The 25481-nt window shown below is 38.4% G+C and overlaps 1 protein-coding gene across 2 annotated transcripts; it reads right to left on the reverse strand.

Annotated features, from left to right (window-relative positions):
* Positions 1 to 792: 792 nt before the first annotated feature.
* On the reverse strand, positions 793 to 25481 carry sh2d4ba (SH2 domain containing 4Ba). 2 transcript variants are annotated; one of them, XM_077237245.1, is made up of 9 exons: positions 25221 to 25481; positions 16980 to 17197; positions 15775 to 15934; positions 15406 to 15553; positions 13183 to 13321; positions 12497 to 12791; positions 8623 to 8750; positions 6882 to 7102; positions 793 to 997 (listed from the first exon to the last, which is right to left on the reverse strand). In XM_077237245.1, the coding sequence occupies exons 2-9, from the start codon at positions 17152 to 17154 to the stop codon at positions 905 to 907; spliced, it is 1359 nt and encodes a 452-aa protein (XP_077093360.1). In that variant the 5' UTR covers positions 17155 to 17197; positions 25221 to 25481; the 3' UTR covers positions 793 to 904. The 2 variants fall into 2 exon arrangements, with proteins under 2 accessions (XP_077093360.1, XP_077093361.1); XM_077237246.1 differs by having other exon boundaries at positions 16980 to 17223; positions 25221 to 25275.

Below are 25481 nucleotides of genomic sequence, written 5' to 3' on the forward strand. Positions count from 1 at the left end.
CATCTTTACTATATAGTAGCAGTGACATTTTCCCTTTCAAAATGACTTATAGCACAGTAAATACAAGCACAATTGTCTTGCTCAATTTGGAAGGACTGGGTTCTCTGTAAATTTTGCCTTTTCACATTCACCTCTACATTACATTGAACACCTTTGACAATCAGTCCTGATAAAAAAGTCCCATTATGGGCTTTTCTGGCTGGGCAGATGAAAAGTGTAAAATACCTGTTTTCTTTCACTGGAAGGTACAGAACAACGATCTCCGTCATGGAAAAAGCTACAATATGATTAAAGGATGGACAGAGGAAACTGTCTTTTCCTGTTGTTGTTAAATCAGACCTTCCCCAGTCACAGTAAGGTACTTTTGATTTTTTTCTCTTTCAGTGCTCACAATGGTTCTTATGTAGCTATTTCCATCAAATCCTATTCTAAAGAACAGAAAATAATAGTTCTGTTTCAGATATATTTATACTTGCAGTTGCACTACATGAATGCATTTGACTTACATGCATTAATAATCACAAAAAATGGAACACTAATGGCTTTTCAACCACAAAGACCACTAATTATGTAAAACACAACATGTCAAGTTAGTGTCAACTCTTTCAATTGCCAGGATCATACGGAGACTTATCATAAATCTCTGAAATATTCGGTAATGCTGTCAGCTATACCAACACGAGTATAGTACAAAACAAGAATCCCACATCTTTTCCTCAAAGATCAGCACAGAAAATGCAAAGAAAAAGTCTGGGGCCTGATCATAAGGAACTGTAAACCAGAGGCAGAACATGAGGAGCAGAAGTCTTGTTTATTTTTGACCATGTTCTTTGAAATGCAACGAACTCCCTGCTACATTAGCTGCCCTGCATAGATTCGCCTTTGAAGTCTTTAGTGTGAGGAATCATGGGAAAAGCCCTCCGAAGTCCGCAGAGGGCCCAGTCCGAAAGCAGGCCTCCAGCAGCAGCTCTTTCCCTGTAGTTGTGATGACTTCCTCCTGAGAATCGACAGATGTTGCCATTATCCAGAGTGCTGTGCACTCTAATAACGAGAGTACAACATTTCTATACACAAACGCCTGAAATCATCAAATGCTGGAATCATCGCATGCTGTGTCATTCAATTTATTTTACATATTCTAAAATGTGTCAAATCTGGCCTGAAATAGTGAGGGCAGCCTTGTTTCCAGCACTGTTTCAGGATAAATCTGAGTTGCTTTTGTATTCATTCTGTGATTGCTATTGAATTCTGCTTGTTTTTCTACCTGAGCTAAACCTGTTGTAATTTTCATATATATGTTGACAGGTTCGCTACAGCTTTTTTAAAATTTATTTTTACCATATTGCAGAGGCGTGAAGCGGGAACGCTTGTTGACAGTTGTACAACGTCGCCTGCATTTGCAAGTAACTAATGTCAGAGATTTCACAGCTTGTGACTCCCACTTTGACAGCATTCCAGACAGTGAAATATGTATCCATGGTTACATAGGGCATGCTGAAGAGATGTGTGAAGGTAAGCTCTTAGTTACTGAAAGTTGCCTTAGTGCAGATTAGGTTACATTACAGTGTTTAACTCGGGGAACAGCTCTGACTACTAATCCTTTTCTCAAATATTGTGATGTTACAGGACATTTAGAGATCTAGAGACTTTAAGACTGACCAAACTTTAATCCTGCACTTTAAAACTTTAATGTCTCTGGGCATCAAGGCTTCTCCTCAGTGAAAACATTCTTCTGGGGAATAATGGTTTTGCAAGTTTATTTCATTTGGATTGTAAGTAAATCGGCACTTAATCCCACCACTTTTTGTTTTCTGTGTTCAAGGACAAACAGCTTGCAATAGATTCAGTGCATGATTGACCTTTTTGAATGTTTTAGACTGAATTGCGAACTGATTCAGGGTGATATGCCACAGAAGGCAAAAATGAACATTCTCTCATCATTTACTCACCCTGATGCTGTCCCAGAGGTTGGCTATATGACTTTCTTAGATGATTTTTAGAAAAATAATCTACATGAGTAGGCCTAGCTAGTCTACATAAAAGCCAGTGCACGGTACACAAAGTGAACGGGAATCCAATCAACCCCAGCTGATATATCTTCCGAACCTAAACAATAGATGTTGGCAAGAAAATTACTAATACAGGTCCTTCTCAAAAATTTAGCATATTGTGATAAAGTTCATTATTTTCCATAATGTAATGATAAAAATTAAACTTTCATACATTTTAGATTCATTGCACACCAACTGAAATATTTCAGGTCTTTTATTGTTTTAATACTGATGATTTTGGCATACAGCTCATGAAAACCCAAAATTCCTATCTCAAAAAATTTGCTAATTTCATCCGACCAATAAAAGAAGTGTTTTTTTAATACAAAAAAAGTCAACCTTCAAATAATTATGTTCAGTTATGCACTCAATACTTGGTCGGGAATCCTTTTGCAGAAATGACTGCTTCAATGCGGCGTGTAATGGATGCAATCAGCCTGTGGCACTGCTGAGGTGTTATGGAGGCCCAGGATGCTTCGATAGCGGACTTAAGCTCATCCAGTGTTGGGTCTTGCGTCTCTCAACGTTCTCTTCACAATATCCCACAGATTCTCTATGGGGTTCAGGTCAGGAGAGTTGGCAGGCCAATTGAGCACAGTAATACCATGGTCAGTAAACCATTTACCAGGGGTTTTGGCACTGTGAGCAGGTGCCAGGTCGTGCAGAAAAATGAAATCTTCATCTCCATAAAGCTTTTCAGCAGATGGAAGCATGAAGTGCTCCAAAATCTCCTGATAGCCAGCTGCATTGACCCGGCCCTTGATAAAACACAGTGGACCAACACCAGCAGCTGACATGGTACCCCAGACCATCACTGACTGTGGGTACTTGACACTGGACTTCAGGCATTTGGGCATTTCCTTCTCCCCAGTCTTCCACCAGACTCTGGCACCTTGACTTCCGAATGACATGCAAAATTTGCTTTCATCCGAAAAAAGTACCCTGGACCACTGAGCAACAGTCCAGTGCTGCTTCTCTGTAGCCCAGGTCAGGCGCTTCTGCCGCTGTTTCTGGTTCAAAAGTGGCTTGACCTGGGAAATGCGGCACCTGTAGCCCATTTCCTGCACACGCCTGTGCACGGTGGCTCTGGATGTTTCTACTCCAGACTCAGTCCCCTGCTTCCGCAGGTCCCCCGAGGTCTGGAATCGGTTCATTCTCCAAAATCTTCCTCAGGGTCCGGTCACCTCTTCTCGTTGTGCAGCGTTTTTTGCCACACTTTTTCCTTCCCACAGACTTCTCACTGAGGTGCCTTGATACAGCACTCTGGGAACAGCCTATTTGTTCAGAAATGTCTTTCTGTGTCTTACCCTCTTGCTTGAGGGTGTCAATGATGGCCTTCTGGACAGCAGTCAGGTCGGCAGTCTTACCCATGATTGCGGTTTTGAGTAATGAAACAGGCTGGGAGTTTTCAAAAGCCTCAGGAATCTTTTGCAGGTGTTTAGAGTTAATTAGTTGATTCAGATGATTAGGTTAATAGCTCGTTTAGAGACCCTTTTCATGATATGCTAATTTTTTGAGATAGGAATTTTGGGTTTTCATGAGCTGTATGCCAAAATCATCAGTATTAAAACAATAAAAGACCTGAAATATTTCAGTTGGTGTGCAATGAATCTAAAACAGGGGCGTCGCTAGGCCCTTTTTAGGGGGGCTTCAGCCACCCTAAACTTCTGCCTAGCCCCCTTAAAAATGTTCGCTTCAGTCTTGTTATGATCAGATTTAGCGCGCTCTTCATCTTCAATCCGCAGCGGCGCCGAGCAGAGAGCACATCAGAAACAGAGGACAGGGTGTGTGTGTGTGTTCATCTGAGCCTCATTGGCTTGTCACTGCTCGTCAATGTCAGAATATTTGAGATGACCAATCAAATCAAAGTAGGCGGGCTTTATGTTCACAGACGCTGCTGAGCGCGAATTTTAACAGTGCGACTCGACGCGTACGGTCAAGTGCGAGATAAGATGTAAGTAGCTAAACTTAACATTTCATATTTGAATTTTTTTTAGGTCATAAATGTTAAACGAATGACAAAAAATAATCAGCAAACTAATATAGTTTTGTCTAATTTCGTCATTTTGAATGAAAAATATGCCCATGTAACGTTAGGCCTACCTATTTTCAGTTCAAAAAGTATGTGACTTATGTAATGTAATAATTAGTGTACTGTCATTGTGAGGGGACAAGAAACATTAACAAAGCCATTTTCATCATGTCAGGCACAAGATTAATAATGAATGTGTTTGTGTTCGTGTATATTGAACAAATTGTAGCCTTTAGTAAATTAAAAAAGCTCAGCTTTAGGAGGGGAAGAGAAAGGGATGAAGAGACTGAGAAAAAATGAAAGAGTGATGGAGATGAGGAGAGAGCAGGTATTGAAAAATAAGATACTGCCCACTAACATGGTTTTAAAGCTATTTCTTATCCTTTTTTATCTTAAAAACGTCTTGAAATGCACATATCAGAGAAATAAAAAATTTGAACCCCCTACCAACCTCAAATTTAGGACCTCTTTGATTATAAAACCCTGTCTACGGCCCTGTATTAGGCATAAGATCAATAATGAATGTGTAGCCTACATATTGTGAATGCATTTAATACCTAGCTTTAGTAGCTTTCAGTAAATAAACGTGTCTGAGAAAATGATTCATAGGCAAAATCAACCTATCAGTTGATCCTATGTTTACTTTCTTCACTGACAGACAAAAATGAAAAGCCTATATCAGTCAAAGCCCAGCTTTAGGAGGGGAAGAGACAGGGCAAGATAAAAACAAAGAGAAAAAGGGTGTGATGCTGATGATGAAAAATAATCAGCTGCCCACTGACATGGTTTTAAAGCTGTTATCCAATTTTTTTGGCCTTCAAAACATCTTGAAATATGTAGATCAGAGAAATCAAAATTTTCTCGGGGAAACCCAGAAACCCCCTATCTGCCCTACCTCACATTTGGGACCACAGTGATTATAAAACCCTGCCTTTGCATGGTATTGAAACTGGTTAATAGTGAGCATTAGGTCCTAAACTAAAGTGTTATCTTTTTTTAGATTTAAAAAAAAAAAAAACCCTCATTGGGGGCTTAGCCCCCCTAAAATGAAAATCCTAGTGACGCCCCTGATCTAAAATATATGAAAGTTTAATTTTTATCATTACATTATGGAAAATAATTAACTTTATCACAATATGCTAATTTTTTGAGAAGGACCTGTATTTGTAACTTTTTCAGACTGTCACACACGATTCACAACTTGTGAACATATGACAGTTGGCATAGTGTTTTAATGGGCGCTTTAGAAACACTGCTGAAGCTTTGTTCGAAACAAAACACTGATTTTGTTTTGTTTCGAATCAGTGATTCGGAGAGCATTCTGAACTTGTCAAGTCATGTAAATTTTGCAAACGAGACTCAAAGCTTCGAAACTTTTCGAATTCCTATGGTTCATCACTATATGGCATTGATGTAGTAAAATCATTCAGTGTCTAATGGCTTTAAGAAATCTCTTCAGTTTTGTAAAATATAGGTTCAGTGTTAAGAAATAATGAATTTTTAATTTTATGAATTTTAAACATGTGTACAAAAAAGGGGAGAGTTATAATTAATGGTTTCTAATTTGCGTATTAGTCAAGTCCTTCCTAAAATTATATAAAACAAGCACTGGACAGTATACAAACTCAAATTATACACTTCATAATTAATGAGATCAATTTACTTTTTTAATGTATTTACACATTTTTACCAGCAGGTGTCATCAACATGTGGTGTTTCGAGCGCTTCAAAACAAAAAGATCCATTTGATCGATTCATAAAAAAAGAACCGATTTAAAAGAGTGATTTGTTCATTCATTAACGAATCGTGCATCGCAAGTTGTGCATCTAAACAAACGACAGACATAATTCATCCATGATCCACAATCCACATTCATAAGAGAAGTGTGGACATTCATTAAAACATCTTTCGTGTCCCACAGAAGAAAGAAAGGAAGGCACGGAACATCAGGTGAGTAAATAATGACAGAATTTTCAGTTTTTGGTTAACTATCCCAAACAAAGTGAAGAGGAGAGATCAGGAGTAGGAAATGGCGCGATGAAGGCACAAACTTGCACCACTCTATTCAGAGGCTGCATTCTTCAAAGGACACACATTCAAAGGCCGTGAAGGTCAAACCGAACATTGTTAAATGGGACAGTCTAGTCTATGTAGGATTGTTCTAGTCACTATAGCTGGAACAGTAACAGCTGTTAACGAGGGGGAGTAACGTTTGTAATGGATTTAAAAAAAAGTTATATTCATCTGTCTGAAAACAAAACAGTGTTCACAGCCTATGAAATTATGTTTACATTGGTCGATTTCTGTACATAATTAAGAGTATAAACTCACATTTGTATCATATTAATTTAAGTTGAGAGCCAAAACTTACATTTAAAAGTGTTATCTTGGAATTTCTCTCAAAAAATAATGTTGTCACAGACACGCAATGAATTCTGGGTAAGTGTAGGTCGCAAAGGATCCATCTGTTGTATCCTTCATTGCACGAAGGATGTATTTCGAGGCCGCATTTGAAGGGGCCTTTGAATTGGGACAGCCTTTGTCTCGTCACTGTGACACAATCTGCCCTTGAATTCTGCCTCCAAAGCATGTAGCCTCTGAATTGGGACACCAGCTCTATTTTCTAAACTCTTGCTAGGCCTTATTGTGAATGATTGATAAAATAATATGAAAATTATTTTTCTATATTCTATTTTTTTTTCTATTCTTGTGGTTGGTGTAGATGATTTTGAAGTAAAATTCCATTTATCCTTATGTCTCACAATAGCTTTCTAAAGTTGCTATTCTGCTCTCTTACCTTGTGGAAGTCAATGAGGTCAGCAAGGGTGGCATGACGGTTTTGGTCCACACCGAGAAAGCTGTAATAGTCCCCAGAAGCATCGATAAGGAAATGCTTGAAACCGCTGGCTGTGCGATAGGACAGTGTGTAGCCCCATATCCGTTCACTGACCCGTACCAAGAAAGAGCCCTTAGCAGAATTCATAAGCAGTCTTTCTGAGTCCTCTCGAGAAATGATACCTTCAGGATAAACATTCCAGTCAACTGTCAGTGAAGAGTTAATTATACTAATTTAAACTTTCCAAAACATTCTCATAGTCTTTTGTTAACTGAAGCACCTCAAAGATCCTGGCTTGTTTGCCTTTGTGAAAAAGACATACAAAATAGCATACTTTTAAAAATAGTACTAATTATGAAAATAATATATTTTAAAATAATAGACTTGATAACTGAGTTTTAATTTCATGTTATTTGCTATTAATTTGAATTTATTTTAATTTGAATTTATATTTGTTTTTTTGACATACTCATGAATTACATCTTTATATGTAATTTCATCATTACTTCTGTTGACTTTGAAATATGGTACAGCCGAATGTACCGAAAAGCATTGATGGGGAAATAAATGTAATGTAATTTTTATTTAAACTTTCTAGTCATGTTTTTATTTGTAATGAAGTTAAATGTAATATTAAATGACACACTACAGTTAAAATATATTATCTATAACCAAGTAGGCTATGTTAGTCAACAAATCACATTAAGTGTACTTGTTTAAGCATGATAAAAGACTATTAAAGCAATTATTTAAAATGTGTTAAAGTAAAAATTTTCACTTGACATTATTACAAAGTGTGTTAAGAAACAGCCACGAAAGTGTTCTATTTTTTAAGTGACCTTTTATTTAATTTTATTTCATGTGTGTGCACTACACATGCACATTCAGTGAGCACACTTCTTTTTCAGAAAGGTAATGACTTTCAAAGAGGAGTTGTTTAGGTATTTCAGCATTGTTTCCATTGTAATCTTGTTATCTCTGTAATAGTCACCAGGTGCCAGGTAGAAAGTGGTATAGTATGTTTTTCCATGTATCTGTACTAACAGTGTTGGTGTAAATCTACACCATGGCTTGTGTATGTGTGTCAGTAAGGGTATGAATGAGTGTGCATTGGATCTCTTATCTAGATATGCATCTATTCAGAATCACACAGACGCGACCCAAATTGGAATTTCCGACACTCACAAGCCTAATAATCTGCTCTCTTGTCATTTAACCAGGAGTCACACACTGTAACCCAATCAAACATGACAAAGCTGCATGACTCACAACGCCAGTAATAAGCCTAGCAAAAGCTTTGAATTATTGAGCACTCCCCTCAATTTCTCTCTACTGTCCGTCTGTGTACAAGTAGACGCATACACAACTGCTCTCCATCTGTTGGTCGGCCAGTTTCTGGTTTCAAAACAAGGCCGCATATTCCATACTCCATTTCTCTCTCCTTTTGGATCTGGTTGACAGTGTGTACAAGAGGGTAAAAGGGCAGAGCTCTGTTATCTGCCTGAGTGGTGCTAGCATCTGTCTGGGTTGCTAAAACTACTCATGTTTCCCACTTGCTTACGGCACAGTAATCTTCAGCCATGTTCTGCAATTAATGTCGACATTGGCAAGCTATTCATTTTCCGTACAGTTTATCAGGTGATAGTGGATTTTAATGTATCGTATAACCGGAGACACCAGAGAGGTCATTAAGAAACCTTACCATGGAACCATGGGGCGATAGTATTGCCATTCCTTTCACGTCCCGCCTGTTTTGGTTTCTGCTCTTCAGTAAACCAGAGAATAACCAACTCCCTGGAACTGGGTCGTGGTGTCCGCAACCATGCAGGGCTAATGGGAAAGAAGAGTGCTAATTTACAGAACTACACAGTTCTTAATTTGGTGCATAAACCTTTGAAAAGACAGCTTAATCCAGCCTAAGATGGTTTGCTGGTCTCCCAGCCTGCCTAAAAAGGCCAGGTTTTGGCAGAGCAGCTGAGCACCATGTGGCCAGCAAGACTAGCTTAAACCAGCTTGGCTGGTCTGAAGTGTTTCTTTGGTAGGGAAGTGTTGCACACACGTGTTATGGATGTACATTATATTGGTGCCATAACGGTTTTTGTATGATATTAGACATTTTTTACATTTTGATATCAGTTGATTATAAATAATACAGGTCCTTCTCAAAAAATTAGCATATTGTGATAAAGTTCATTATTTTCCATAACGTAATGATAAAAATTTAACTTTTATATATTTTAGATTCATTGCACATCAACTGAAATATTTCAGGTCTTTTATTGTTGTAATACTGATGATTTTGGCATACAGCTCATGAAAACCCAAAATTCCTATTTCAAAAAATTAGCATATCATGAAAAGGGTCTCTAAACGAGCTATTAACCTAATCATCTGAATCAACTAATTAACTCTAAACACCTGCAAAAGATTCCTGAGGCTTTTAAAAACTCCCAGTCTGTTTCATTACTCAAAACCGCAATCATGGGTAAGACTGCCGACCTGACTGCTGTCCAGAAGGCCATCATTGACACCCTCAAGCAAGAGGGTAAGACACAGAAAGAAATTTCTGAACAAATAGGCTGTTCCCAGAGTGCTGTATCAAGGCACCTCAGTGGGAAGTCTGTGGGAAGGAAAAAGTGTGGCAAAAAATGCTGCACAACGAGAAGAGGTGACCGGACCCTGAGGAAGATTGTGGAGAAGGACCGATTCCAGACCTTGGGGGACCTGCGGAAGCAGTGGAGTGAGTCTGGAGTAGAAACATCCAGAGCCACCGTGCACAGGCGTGTGCAGGAAATGGGCTACAGGTGCCGCATTCCCCAGGTCAAGCCACTTTTGAACCAGAAACAGCGGCAGAAGCGCCTGACCTGGGCTACAGAGAAGCAGCACTGGACTGTTGCTCAGTGGTCCAAAGTACTTTTTTCGGATGAAAGCAAATTTTGCATGTCATTCGGAAATCAAGGTGCCAGAGTCTGGAGGAGGACTGGGGAGAAGGAAATGCCAAAATGTCTGAAGTCCAGTGTCAAGTACCCACAGTCAGTGATGGTCTGGGGTGCCATGTCAGCTGCTGGTGTTGGTCCACTGTGTTTTATCAAGGGCAGGGTCAATGCAGCTAGCTATCAGGAGATTTTGGAGCACTTCATGCTTCCATCTGCTGAAAAGCTTTATGGAGATGAAGATTTCATTTTTCAGCACGACCTGGCACCTGCTCACAGTGCCAAAACCCCTGGTAAATGGTTTACTGACCTTGGTATTACTGTGCTCAATTGGCCTGCCAACTCTCCTGACCTGAACCCCATAGAGAATCTGTGGGATATTGTGACGAGAAAGTTGAGAGACGCAAGACCCAACACTCTGGATGAGCTTAAGGCCGTGTGTCCACCAAAGCGTTTTTTCACGCAGCTGGCGTAAAATTCCAATTGTTTTCAATGGGAGCGCCGCGTTTTTTAAACGCCATGAGCGTAACGAGGCGCTGAGCGAGTATTTAACGCTCAAGAGCTGAGCGCCCGGCGTTTTTTACTGGTCGCCGAGAGTTGAAAAATGTTCAACTTTGGGTAAAACGCTGCGCTCATCACTGTCACTTTTTACACAGCCGTCCAATCACAGTGGAGGAGGGGCGGGACAAATACCACACGACCAACTGTCACAACATTCTTTCTGTACAACGACGTCTACCAGCAGAGCTAACCGAACAAAATGGATGAAAAATAAATTTTTAGTATGAAACAAAATTATCTGCGAAATCAGTTACAAGTAAACTGTGCTGTGGATATTCTGTATCATAGCAACGAATCGTCTCAACTGAAAAACGCAGCGCTGCCAAAACGCTCTCAAGCGCCCACGGCTAGGCGTTTTCAGCAGAGCGTCCAGCGTTTTCAGCCGGCTAAAAACGCTTTGGTGGACACACGGCCTAAGGCCGCTATCGAAGCATCCTGGGCCTCCATAACACCTCAGCAGTGCCACAGGCTGATTGCCTCCATGCCACGCCGCATTGAAACAGTCATTTCTGCAAAAGGATTCCCGACCAAGCATTGAGTGCATAACTAAACATAATTATTTGAAGGTTGACTTTTTTTGTATTAAAAACACTTCTTTTATTTGTCGGATGAAATATGCTAATTTTTTGAGATATGAATTTTGGGTTTTCATGAGCTGTATGCCAAAATCATCAGTATTAAAACAACAAAAGACCTGAAATATTTCAGTTGGTGTTAGGGATGGCGAAAACTAAAAATTTTCTTGACCTACCACCGAGCCTCATTAGCCGGTTGAAACCGGTTAACCGATTAGTTTAAAATATGCTATGTTATTTGAAATAACAGCCATTTCGAGCCGTGCCTGCAATTTCGCAACTCTGTCGCATCTCTCTCTGCCTCCCGCTCACACACACACACACACACACACACACACACACACACACACACACACACACACACACACACACACACACACACACACACACTCACACACACACACGCACGCACACACGCACACACACTGCCCCGGCGCTGCGCTTCCACTCACGTCACTTTTCTAAAATGCCCTACAGCGCGAAACATGAGTCCCGCAAACACTGCGCCGAGGAGCTTGTATGTAATCGGAGGACAAATGGCTCCTTAGTTTCGAAATGTTTTGGGTACAAGGTGATCGCGTTGAAAATAAAGGCGTTAGTCTAGCGTTAGAAGCTCATTTGAAACATTGCAGCGTCTCATTTAAGAAAATGACAGCTCCGAAGAGACTCCGCTTAGTTTGAGGTAACGTTAGTTCTAACAATAATAAAGAAAGATGATGATCATCATCACCTTATCTGTTACCACTGAAATGTAGATGTAATGTATTTCTACAGTATGACTACTGTATTTAAGCACTGTATCACACAAGTTGCAACTTACTGTGTCATTCTTTTTGGTGAAATGGTCCCACACACGTCTCTTTGCACGCTTCATCCTGTCGTCTGCCCTGGCTCTAACCTCCAGTGTTTTAGCCTGTAGCCTTTACTTTTCGCAAACCTTGTGAGCGCGCAAACCCAAACGCTGTGATCTCGCACCAAATGTTTTTATTGGTTTATTAAGTAGGCTACAAACAGGCGAGTTATGAAAAATTGAGTGCGAGGGATTTGTTCACTTCACACAAAAATATCTTGGAATAAGATGGCTAACTGTAGTAGCGTTTAGTCCACTATCTATAATAGCCTAATTTAGAGATCACTTTTTTTTTTAACAGACTACCGACAACTTTGATCGGTTAACGTTGAGACGGTCAACCATCGGTCAAACGGTCATCGGTTAGCATCCCTAGTTGGTGTGCAATGAATCTAAAATATATGAAAGTTTAAATTTTATCATTACATTATGGAAAATAATGAACTTTATCACAATATGCTAATTTTTTGAGAAGGACCTGTATAATACTGTTAAATGTAATCTTTAGCAAATCTCAAAATAAATAAAATAATGCTGTACATTATTATTTTTAATGTCTAATTTCACTTTTAGTATTTAAAATGAATGTCTTTAAAGTATAGTATAATCTATATTTAAGTAATGTAACATTCTGTTATTCCACTACAGAATGGTTACCTGTCCATTAGTGGTTGTGTTGTAGTTGTACTATGCCTTCGGCTTTGTCTGCGACGGTACAAAGGAGGTTCTGCACGTTGAATGCCGGGCCTGGGTTTGACTTCATTGCTTGAGACAGGACTAGCAGATGGTTCAATGAAGGTACTGTGTCTCCGGTGGGATTGTTTCTGAAAGTGGCCACTCAGGCCAGCCACGTGGCCTTTCTCTATGGCCCGTAGTGACTGACGCTTATACTCATCTCTTGCCCAGCGAGCCTTCCTTGTCATCTCCTCATCAGCTGCTTTGGAGCGACGTACTAAAGAGGATGAAAAAGAAAGAGTAGATGGTTAGATTAGAAAGGAAAGCGATTGGAAACAAAATCCAGCTTTTAGAATCCTGGTAAGTGTGCTTTGGAACATGGTAGCTGGTTTCTAGCTGGTCTTAGGTAAGCAATAATATCTATCTATCTATCTATCTATCTATCTATCTATCTATCTATCTATCTATCTATCTATCTATCTATCTATCTATCTATCTATCTATCTATCTATCTATCTATCTTTTCTTTTTCACATTTGCACAACAGGCTGAAGCTCAGAGAGGTAAAGAGATTAACATTTTGTAGATGTTAAGAAGAAACATAAATAATAAACAAAAAAGAGTTTGACAGATGAAAATGCATATGAAGAAACAACATCTTCACTCACATTGTTCCTCCCAATCTTTATCACGTTGTTCATTTTTTTTTTGTTCATGCTCAAGGGACATATATAGCTCCTTCGCTCTTTTTTCCTCTGCACGTCTTATCTCCTCCTCCTCCCTCTGCCTCTCCTCTTCCTCTTGTTTCTGCGTGAGAGTAATATAGAAAGTTTTTGTGAGACAGAGAGAGGGAGTGTGTTGTCAAATTATATGCACCTCAGTCCTTACTTAGCCTCAGTATGAGTTGTTCTAAGTCTTACAGCACTAATGAATTAGCACCAGTGGCTCATTAGCTGTGTTGAAATGGAAATCATTTGGTTGAATAATTAATCCTCGAGGACACTATAACATGTGGGAGCATGGTTGTTTGAGATACTTAAGCTGTGTAATTATTGACATAAGGTAATTACCAATGAGGCGTTATCTGAAAACAGACCCCTTGACTAGACCACTAGAGTCCAAAAACTTGAGTGCAGTTAATATTGTTCATTCTTTGAGTTTTTTTCTTTGAGTTTGCTTACATAGTTACTCTATATTAAAGTGCCTTTTCATATAGCTGAAGCACATCTAACTAAAAGCTAGACAACTACCCTTTTCTTTTCACTTTTCTCCACTTTTCTGTCGTGCCTTGACAGTCTTTTAAAAGATTTCTTAAGGAGTATTGTGAGAGAAACACTTCAAAGTTTAATGACTCAGCACTTTCCAGATAGAGGGATGATATGGGGGTTATGATAAATGAGCTCTTTAATATTTGACAAGTTTCTTTAGAAGGTCTCATTACCAGGCCACAAATCAAGGATAACCATCAAGGCCTCTTTGGGAATCTGCGGTGTAATAATTAGAAAAATGGTCGTGCCTCCACCTTTGTCTGCCCTGACTCCTCCTACGTTCTGCCGTTTTCTTTTTCTTCCTCTTTGAAAAGATAATGCAATCAGTGCAACTTCTGTATAACCAATCTTGCAGTATTAAAGATGCCTTTAGGATGTAATTTCTATTTAAAATTAATTGACTTCTCCCCTCACTTTCTTGCAGCCAAACAAATTCTCGTTCTTACGAAGTTGACATGCTTTTTGGCTTGTAGAATTATTAAGCATCTAGATTTTGGGTCAATGACATCATCTCAAATGCAAATTAATTTATACAATAGGCAGGCATGTGACGGTATCAGATTTTCATATCACGACAATGGCCGTCACATTATAACGGTATAAAGTACTACCACGATATAAGTTGCAAAAAAGTGTTGTCATTCTAATACAGATTTAATTATTTTTTTCTTATAACAAAAAGAGCTCTGAACATTTAAATACAATAAAACAATACATACAAATTTTAAGTAAACAAATGCACTCTTAAAAATAAAGGTTCTTTATTGGCATCGATGTTAACACAATGAAGAACCTTTAACAACCACAGAACCTTTTCAAAGCACAAAAGGTTCTTTATAGTGAAATTTTTTTTTTTAGATTATTAAAATGTGAGAAAAACATTTTAAGTTCTGTTCACTGAAAGGTTCTCTATCTATAGCACCGCTGTGAAAAACAACATTTGGAACCTTTATCTTTAAGAGTACAGATTAAAGTGCAAAAGAATTATAAAGAACAATAGGCAACATTTTCATTTTCCTAAGCACTCTTATTTGCCATTGACTTCTACTTTTCACAACATCAACCAAAAACAGCCTCAGCTCTGTGTAATACATTTTCTGTTTCATTTAGCCTCAAAGTGGGAAGCAACTAACACTAACATGACAAACAAAAGTACATACATGGACTGTTCTGGAGAACTAGAAAAGCACTCAGCCCTAGTTTTTGTCGTTGATGCAGCAAGTTGCCCTCCTGTTGGTTTCAGATTGAGTATTGATTGCCTGGTTGTTTTCCTCATTGTCCTCTGTCTTTCAAAGGGAGATACAGAGAATAGAAGTACAGAGGGCCAACCTCAGCAGTCGTTCCACACACTTACCTAAATAATTTACAGAGAGACTGGTGGAAAACAACATCCACCAAACACATGTTAGACCCTAAAGGTGTACATCAGTGCAGGTCTCCTACAAGTAATTGATCACTTGGATTGTTTTGTGATTCCCACTGCTAAGCTAGTCCCCTGACTCTCTAGCAGATAGTTTGGATCCTTGTGGAACGCTGGCAACCATTTTCGTCTTGCTGAAGACAATTAGTGCATTCTCATTTTGCAGCACAGTTAGACGTTTGAGGGGTTTGTTGATCAATCACCTTTAGCTTTTCTCGTATACCTTCCTCTTCCTGTTTGGCTGCCTTTCTGTCCTCGGCTTCTTCCTTCCACTTTCCTGCAACTAAACGTGCTTTTTCCTTCGCAATGGCATCTCTGAACTTTTGCTTTATTTCTTCTTCTTTTTTTCGCCTTGGAAAAAGCCAAAAAATTAGGTGCACAATGTTTTTCAGAAAAATTTCTGTATAAACAAAATAAACCTTATGTTTCCATTTTGCATCCTGAAGCATGATGCCTAATTGCTAAATATCTACAGCAAAAGATTTTTTTTATGTTTTCTTTGGACATGAAATCAGTTTCTAATCTAGTCGAAAGATACAGATAAACATCATACAATTGCTCACAATCCTCACCACAGCTCCTGGGCTTCTAGCTGAGCCTGTCGCCTCGCTCTCTCCTCCATCAGCTCTTTGACAATCACCTCGTATGGTTTGTCTCCAGGGGCGTCCCCCATAACCCAGACCCACACCTCACCATCTTTGCCCTGCAGCCACTGAACATTCTTCCTGTTTTCTGGAAACAGCGATAAAGGATGTGAAAACCAGCCCAGATGAACTCTTTCAAAAGACAGTTAACCAAAAGATGAAAATGCTGTTGATCAATGTTTTATGTAAATGAAAGCCTAAGTGAAATCTGTTTATTATATAAAGAGAGCCTTTTTATCATATAAAGAGGTGTCTTTTCAGAAGACTTGATTAAACCGCTTCATTTATATAATATTTTATATCGGATATACGGTTGTGTGGACTTTCAAAGGACGGATAATGATGAAAAAATAATGTATTAAAAACATTTTAATTTGTGTTCCGAAGAAGAATGGAAGTCGTATCGGATTTCAAAACAACATTTTCATTTTTGGGTGAAATAACCCTTTTACCAAAGAGTAATTTTGTGCTGGCTGCCTCGCTGCCTATGGCCTACATAGTCAGCTGACTTCTAAGGGACCATCCTAACAATCATAGACCATCACAACTTCACAAGTGACATCTGCAACACTTTACATAGGCAGGAACACACAATTGAGTTTTGATGCACAGTTGATTTCAGAGTTTGCTGTTAGCATATTGCTAATACATTTCACATACAATATTAATTGATCTCAATATATATTGAAGAAAAGAATAGTCTTTTTTTGGGCCATGTCACAGTACATACTGAAATTGCCTTTTCCACTAAGGATATGAAGACAAAGTACATTACAAAACAAATCATGATGAAATTATGAAAGAGGATCAAATATAACAAAACTATCCACCTGTTAAGTTGTGAGGTAGTGAATACTGTTTTCGGTCCAAACCTCTACTCCGTTTCAATTGAGAATAGCACACATTTAAGATAAGCTTTCAAACCTCACGGTACACACTATGTCTAACTGAAATTTCGTTATGTATATAGATTAGAATCACAATTTTTCAGAGTACTACAGCACACGCTGAGTGTATATTAGCACCGTTTGTTGTTTGCTTTTGGGATCTGATAGACGGTTTGGACCCGGAAACGTCAAACTTAACAATCTGATTACGTATAGGGCTACGAAAGATTTCCTTGCCGGACCCACCATCTCTCTCCTCGGTCAGGGGACTTTTCCAGCTTCCGTCTTTGCTCTCACACTCCGTCCATCGTCGCACCTGCTCCTGACGTATTTTGTAGAAAAGAATCTGCCTCTGCTCCTCATTAAGTTCAGCTAGAAGCTCTGGATCTACAAACATGTCTCTCAAGATCTGTTGCATCATTCTGAACTGCCAGAATCTCCTCTCCAGGAACACGCTGGGAGAACTGCCAGATATATTTGCAGCAGAATTCTTTGAGTCAAACAAGGTGAAGCATTAACTACCATATCAGCATGTTTGCCTGGAACAGACTGCAACATTTTGCATCTTTAAAACGTAACTGATTCTTCAACAGCAAATGCCCTGAGATTGTAACACAGTTCCCACTTTATTTATATTGACGTTTATGTGTTAGGCAATGTCGGTTTTAGAAGAATTTCTTAGGTAGTTGTGGCAAAACATTTTGGAGGTTGTATACAGCTTACAAGTCACACATATACTGTTCAAAAGTTTGGAATCACTATAAAATTTAATAAAATTAAATCGATCGGTACAGACATTTAAAATGATGGCTGATGACTGTTTCTATATGCATGTTGTGATTTTGCTGAATTAGACACATTCCTGAAACAACATATTTTGTTGATCCTGGAACAGCATTCCTGTATGAAAATTTAATCTTTCCTATTTCTTTGCACGTCCTGATTTTTTTGAGTTAGACACATTTCAGGATCAAACATCTTGTTGAATGTGGAACAACATTCCTGTCCAAAATGTTGTCCTAAACCTAAATGATAGGTGAATAACACTGATGTAGAAGCACCTTGGTTGTAAGCCTAAACTTGACATAAGCTGTAAACTTGTCCCTCAAATCTGATTGGTTGATTTTACCATCCAGTTCTTTCGCTTATTCTACCCTTTTATTTTTATTTGTCAGGGTCAGATTTTGTATTTTCTCTAAAAGGCTCATATCTCAGAGTCTTCTCTTCACTAATGTTTTTAATATTCACGTCGGCACTAATGATGTTTGACTTCGCCAGTCAGAGATCACCAAAATTAACGTTAAAGAGGTGTGTGAACTCGCAAGTATGATGTCAGGCACTGTAATTTGCTCTGGCCCCCTTCCTGTTTGCAGGAGTGATGAGATACTTAGTAGACTGTGCTCACTCAATGGCTGGCTGTCTAAGTGGTGTCCGCAAAATAATATAGAATTCATAGACAATTGGAAAAGTTCTCTCTAATAATATGGCACATAGTCTTAGAGCTCAAACATGACAATCTGGGGCTCAGGTCAGGAAGCAGACAGACTGGCTAAACCGACCGTTTGCTAGCTGTTTCACGTCACTGAGGTCAGATTAATCCCATCACATAGATACTCTTTCACCCAGATAACACCATATTGAGACTGTGTCTGTTCCCCGAATTAGGACATACAAAAAAATCCTAAACCCATTTAAGGGTAAACATTCAATTGATGTTGAACAAATAAAAAGCAGATATAATACGGATGAACAAATGACAAAGCTCGGTTTGCTAAATATTCAATCCCGTACTTCAAAAGCACTTACTGTTTATGATATAATTACAGATTATAACCTAGATGTGATGTGTTTGATAGAAACCTGGCTAAAACCAGATGATTACATTACTTTAAATGTGTCCACCCCGCAAGATTAGTGTTATAAACATGAGCCTCGTCTGAAACGCAAAGGGGGAGGTGTTGCTGTTATTTATAGTAATATCTTCAGAATTACTGAGAAGTCTAGTTTTAAATATGATTCTTTTGAAGTGTTGGTGCTTAATGTAACATTATCTAGTGTAAATGATAAATCACGTTTTAGATTTGTGCTGGATACTTTATACAGGCCATCAGGGTACTATACAGACTTTATCAAAGAATTTCCTGATTTTCTATCAGAGTTAGTACTGACTGCAGATAAAGTCCTAATTGTTGGTGATTTTAATATACATGTAGATAACGAAAAAGATGCTTTGGGATTGGCATTTAAAGACATTCTGAACTCTATTGGAGTTAGACAACACGTGTCAGGACCCTAGGGCTGTGTATCACCAACAATGTCACGATAAGATACGCATCACAATACTAAAGCCACGATACGATACGTATCACAATATGGATCAATTTGGAATTTAAATTTCTTTTGAGCAGAGTTTAGTAACAGTAATATCTTTATTGAATAAACAGTGTTATAACAGTTGTGATAACTGAAAATATTTAGTTTTTGTCATTAAAAAACAATGAGAGTTAAATTAAATAAGTGTTGGAATGTGCACCAAACACAGTAATTTCTTTAAATTATGTTGAAATCATTTTAAACAAATAAATACAATAGAATAAAGATAGCCTACCAATAAAGAGAAAAGTTTTTGAATAGGTCTAGCACTAGTATTAAGAACTTAATAAAGTAATTAAATGTGAAATGACATTGGGTAGTATTTTAGTCCTGACTAAATTAAATAGGCTACATCGACTATAAATCCAGATTCATTATAATTAAAGCTATCTTTTGTTGTTTTGACAACAATATTAATGACAGACACATATGGCTGCTGTCACTTTAAGAGCTAGTGCACGGATCCTGTTTTCATTATACTGTCACATCACATGCATTTTATGCTTATTTAAGACATAACCGACTGTGTTCGATACTCACCAAGAAAGACATTTTTGACATCATTTTGCTTGTTTTTGGCTGTAAAAGCGATATAATCCGCGAAAAATAACTTTTGATACTCACAGGCTGTTTGTGAGGCGTCTTTACTCTATGTAAGCATAAGCATACAGAGAAAACCATCTCTCAGAGAGCGTGCGAGTAATGAATAGTTTAAAATCGCTTGAATGTTTAGCTTGGTAAGACTTAAAAAGACGAGCGAATGGTAAACTTAAGTGACAATGCAATGCTTTTTTTATTTTATTTTTTTATTGAAAATGGATCAAATAACAAGCATGTATAAAGCACAGAACACATATAACTTCTACATGAATCAAATTATATCAAGTATATATAAAGCTTCACATATATAAAAATAAATAAAGTGACAATGCAATGCTCGCTCGAATATGCAAGTGAATATTCCGTCATGTCCCAACTCCTAAAAGCGATAGTGTAGTATCACCGCCTTCAGCGCGTTTGACGCTTGCCTTGAGCAACCCATTTTGAGAGACAGAGAGACAGAAGACGCGAAACAGCTGGACACTCAATCAATGTTTGAGGGAATTTCCCGCATTATAAGTGGGAGACCTGCGGGAATGATTAGAATAATGCGTAATACTCGCAATCCCGTGCTGAAATTCGAGCTCTGAATTGGCTACATTCTAAATGGAAGAAAACAAAACTAGAGTTTTTTTCATTTCATGGAAAGAGAGCACGATTGCGTACAGAGGCCTTAAAAGCTGCTAGATCTGCTTATTTTTCAACCCTATTAGAAGAAAATAAACAAAACCCTAGGTATTTATTTGAAACAGTGGCTAAATTAACAAAAAATAAAGCTTCAACCCCAGACGTTTCCAAGCAGCACAGCAGTAATGACTTTTTGAACTTCTTTACTTACAAGATTAATAATAGCAGGGAGAAAATTATAACTATGCAACTGTCTACTAAAGTATCGCATCAGGCAGAGCATTGTAGTCTCCGTGAGGAAAATTTTTATTCATTCATTGCTATAGGAGAGGAAGAATTTTCTAAACTTGTTAAATCATCTAAATCAACAACATGTATGTCAGACCCTATACCGACTAAGCTATTGAAAGAGATGCTTCCAGAGGTCATAGATCCTCTTCTTAACATCATTAATTAATTTAGTCAATTAGTCAAAAAACCTTTTCTGTCAAAGATACTAGAAAACAGGATCCTCACAACTAGAGATGCACCGATTGATCGGCTGGTGATTCGAATCGGCCGATTTTCACGTGATCGGCAATGACCGGCGACCGGCCGGTCAGTCTGACATATTCCGATTGTTTTGCCGGTCAAATGCACTCGGCCGCCGCATGATTAACATCACGCAACAACATCAGCATCACACGTGCACACAGAATGCACATGTAGGAAACCTCGTGAATTACGTCCGTTTCACACAGCAAGCTTGAGCAGCGGGTTTTTTTTTCCCGCCGTGCATGTTATCAATGAGTGCATTCACACCGGGAGCAGGAGCAGCGCGTGAGCGTCGAGCAGGAGCGTCGCGTGAGCAGCGGGGAAGCAGGGTTTCGGCCCAGAGTCTATTTTTGCTGCGCTGTTTGTGTTCAATTTATGTGATTGTTTAGCCTGGCTGGACATGTGGCAGAGAAGAACTATTTTCGAAATAAAACTTGCCATTGATGTACAAGTGATTGCAATAGGCCTGTGTGTGTGTGTGTATATGTGTGTGTGTGTGTGTGTGTTTTGAGAAACATCTGTATACTGCAAGGCTATTTTTTATTTATTTGCTATTTATATATTATTTGATTGACATTACATGTTCTCATACAGAAGTTTAGTTTCCTAAATAAGTAAATATCACTTTTTTTTAGTTGAAAAATGAAAATGGTTCTTCCATACACTAACTCTGCACTTAGATATGTGTGAATTTCCCACACCAGGAGTAATAATTTATATAGTTCTATTTTATTTAATTTGTTCAAAAAATGTTCTATGTTCTATGTAAAATGTTCTATTAAAGAAAAGATAGAAAATAAATATTTGTGTTGTTGTTGTTTTGCTGTAAAGTGGTTAGAAAAAATGAAATCGGAATCGGCTAAAATCGGTATCGGCAGGCCAAACTCATGGAAAACAGGAATCGGCCTAGAAAATTGTAATCGGGGAATCTCTACTCACAACTATGTTCCTTTTTTAGAAAGAAATGATTTCTGCGAGGATTTCCAGTCAGGATTTAGACTGTACCATAGTACTGAGACAGCTCTCATCAGAGTCACAAATGATTTGCTCTTATCATCCGATCGTGGTTGTATCTCTCTATTAGTGTTACTCAATCTCTGTGCTGCATTTGATACCATTGACCAAAACACTCTTTTAAATAGACTTGAAAATTATGTTGGCATTAGTGGAATTGCATTAGCATGATTTAAATCATACTTATCTGATTGTTATCTGTTTGTAGCAGTAAATGAAGAGATGTCTTATCGATCAAAAGTTCAGTATGGTGTAGCGCAAGGCTCAGTACTAGGACCATTGCTGTTCAGTCTGTACATGCTACCCTTAGGAGATATCATTAGGAAGCATGGCATTAGTTTTCACTGTTATGCTGATGATACTGAGCTCTATATTTCTTCACGCCATGACGGAACTATAAAAATATCTAAATAACGTCATATGCTCTCAATCCTAAATGTGGAACAGTTAGTTCATGCGTTCATGACATCAAGGCTAGAATATTGTAATGCTATTATGGGTGGTTGCCCGGCATGCTCAATAAACAAACTACAGTTGGTCCAAAACGCAGCAGCTAGAGTTCTTACCTGAACCAGGAAGTATGACCATGTTAGCCAGTTCTGTCAACACTGCATTGGCTCCCTATTAAACATCGCATACATTTTAAAATATTGCTGATTACTTACAAAGCACTAAATGGTTTAGCTCCCCAGTACTGGAGCGAGCTCTTATTATAGTCCAACATGTCTATTGCGATCTCAAAATTCCGGCCAGTTGATAATACCTAGAATATCAACATCGACTGCTGGCGGTAGATCCTTTTCCTATTTAGCACCAAAACTTTGGAACAGTCTTCCAAATATTGTCTGGGAAGCAGACACACTCTGTCATTTCGTCCTGGGGACGATAGAAAATGTGTTTAGGACGAACAGAAATATTCTCAAGGACGCCTACAGGACGAAAGACATTTTTGTATGTGTGTTCATTTATTACTAGCCTATTAGGCTAACTTACTTAGAAAATGCCAAAATTAACCGACCAAGCACTGACTACAAAGGAGCGCGTCTTCTCATGCTGTTACTATAGTTACTATCACTGGCCGGCTACTCACCCATAGACTTGTTCTGCGGTACATCTATCAAATGGCTTAATGACATCGCAAATATGTTCCGCTGGTTAAACAACGGTAAGGTAAAACAGATTGAGCACCAAGACGTCCCTTCTTCTGTCCTGCGTTTGTGGTAGATGCGCACATTTGTACCGTAGCGTGCTGATCTACCCAGCGGCACACGAGTTGGCATGCGCTGTCTCATAAAACGTTAAAAAATGTAAACGTCTGGGAGAATGAGTAGAGCAGACATATAGATCTAAATAAGAGTGACGACGCAATAAAAGAGCTCTATTCGGTACGGTTTTCTTTGCGCACACTGCCGACCCAAAGCGTGCAGCCATGGACACACATCATAAACATTTTAATAGTGTTTTTATTATGTGACTAACAACTAACGACTATAGATGATAATAACAAAGTACAGAAACAACATTTTTATTTTGGGATGGTTGACATTCACTTTAGGACGGTTCAAATAGTTTTTCAGGACGGTTCCAGGACGGAGGTAAAAAAAGTCTGAGCCCTGCTGTACAGATTAAAAGTTGTCAGGATAATTCCGCCCCGCAAGATTAATGTTATAAACATGAGCCTCGCCTGAAAGGCAAAGGGGGAGGTGTTGGTGTAATCTATAGTAATATCTTCAGAATTACTGAGAACTCTAGTTTTAAATATAATTCTTTTGAAGTGTTGGTGCTTAATGTAACACTATCTATTGTAATAATGATAAATCCGGTTTGAGATTTGTGCTGGCCTTTGTACAGGCCACCAGGGTACCATAAGAACTTTATCAAAGAATTTGCTGATTTTCTATCAGAGTTAGTACTGACTGCAGAAGTCCTAATTGTTGATGATTTTAATATACATGTAGATAACGAAAAAGATACATTGGGATTGGCATTTAAAGACATTCTGAACTCTATTGGAGTTGGACAACACGTGTCAGGACCTACGCATTGTCATAATCATACTCTAGATCTAATATTATCGCATGGAATCAATGTTGATGCCGTTGAAATTCTACAGCAGAATAATAACATCTCAGATCATTATCTAGTCTCGTGTATACTTAATTTAGCCAAGGCTGCAAAGTCGACTCTGGCTATGCGGAAGCGGTAAAAAATTCTGTATTATCAATTTTTCAAGGCTTGTACCTTGGAACCTATTTCATGGTTTGCGTTCTCGAGCCACCAGGCACTGTTTTGGGCAAATGAGCGGCCGGATCGCATTAAGGGTTTTCTGTTAAAACGGTGTCGTGTTAGCGGCCCCTAAGTTAATAACTTATGATCATTGCGACGGAAGTGAATCAATCGAAACTAACTTTAGTTAGACAATAACTTTTGCTGCTGTAAAGACAAAACAATCCGTTACTTAAATTTTCTATTATCACTGTAAAGCTGCTTTGAAACAATCTGTATTGTTAAAAGCGCTATATAAATGAACGTGACTTGACTTGACTAATGCAGATTAAGCTGGTCTGTAGAATTTCTGTTCAATGAGGCTGCCAGCTGAGCTCCAGTCAGGGGTCTCTTTCTCAAATTAGAGAGTCCGATGTGCTTGTCCTCTTGTTGATGTTCATCTGGGCCATTCTCTTGTTCTATTCTGCTTTGATCCAGTTTATTTTCTTCTTTCATGATAGTATATGTAAGAGCCTTCCTATCTCAAAAGAATAGACTACAATTTTTTTAACCATTTTTTAAATTTGGCATGACTTACAAGAAATGCAAGTGTACTTACACAGCTGAAAAAGACAGAAAAAAACCCCCATAGGTGCTGCAACAATGTAAAATATGTGAAAATAAGGTGTTTTTTTAACATTCGAGTGATTTTGTGGGTGAATTTTTAACATTCGATGAATTCAATATAAATAAATAAATTTAAAAGTTGTATATGTATAAACTGTAATAAATGCTGTTAAAAGTAATATAGACATACAATTGTAAAACATTACCACTTTTCATTGTTTTCAATTAATTAAAAATAACATACCAGTTTCCATAAATATGTCTTAGTGATTCCAAACTTTTGAACAGTAGTGTATTTTTATGGAGCTCATTTCACTGTATTATTTTAATTGTTCAATATCAGAATACAAGTATCTCACACTAATAGAATACAAGCACCCCCAAAACTAATACAAGTTTGTCTCATGTCATAAACTCTTAACATAAAATTCAATATCTAGCATTCATCAACACTCTGCTGTCTGTGTTCCTAGGTCACTCTTTTTCTACATTATTCATCTTACTGACCTGCTCTGGCTCCTTCAGATCCCTCTGTGTCCTGCCAGCATGGAGCTTCTCGCTGTGTCATTGAAGAGTCGAGCACAACCAGGTGATTGCTGATGAATACAGTGGCGCAGTATTGTGTCCCATCAGATGAGGGTTTGGATGGTTGCATCTATGTTGTGACTGGTCTCTGTTATGATGTGTGCACTGAAGGTCAGAAGTATCCCACAGGTGAATGGACAAGGGATTTTGTCAACCTATAATGCAACTAGATCTCCCTTGCTC

This window comes from Siphateles boraxobius, unplaced genomic scaffold (genome assembly GCF_051911475.1).
Source record: "Siphateles boraxobius isolate OS27281-9 unplaced genomic scaffold, OSU_SipBor_1 20, whole genome shotgun sequence".
Classification (NCBI taxonomy): Eukaryota; Metazoa; Chordata; class Actinopteri; order Cypriniformes; family Leuciscidae; genus Siphateles; species Siphateles boraxobius.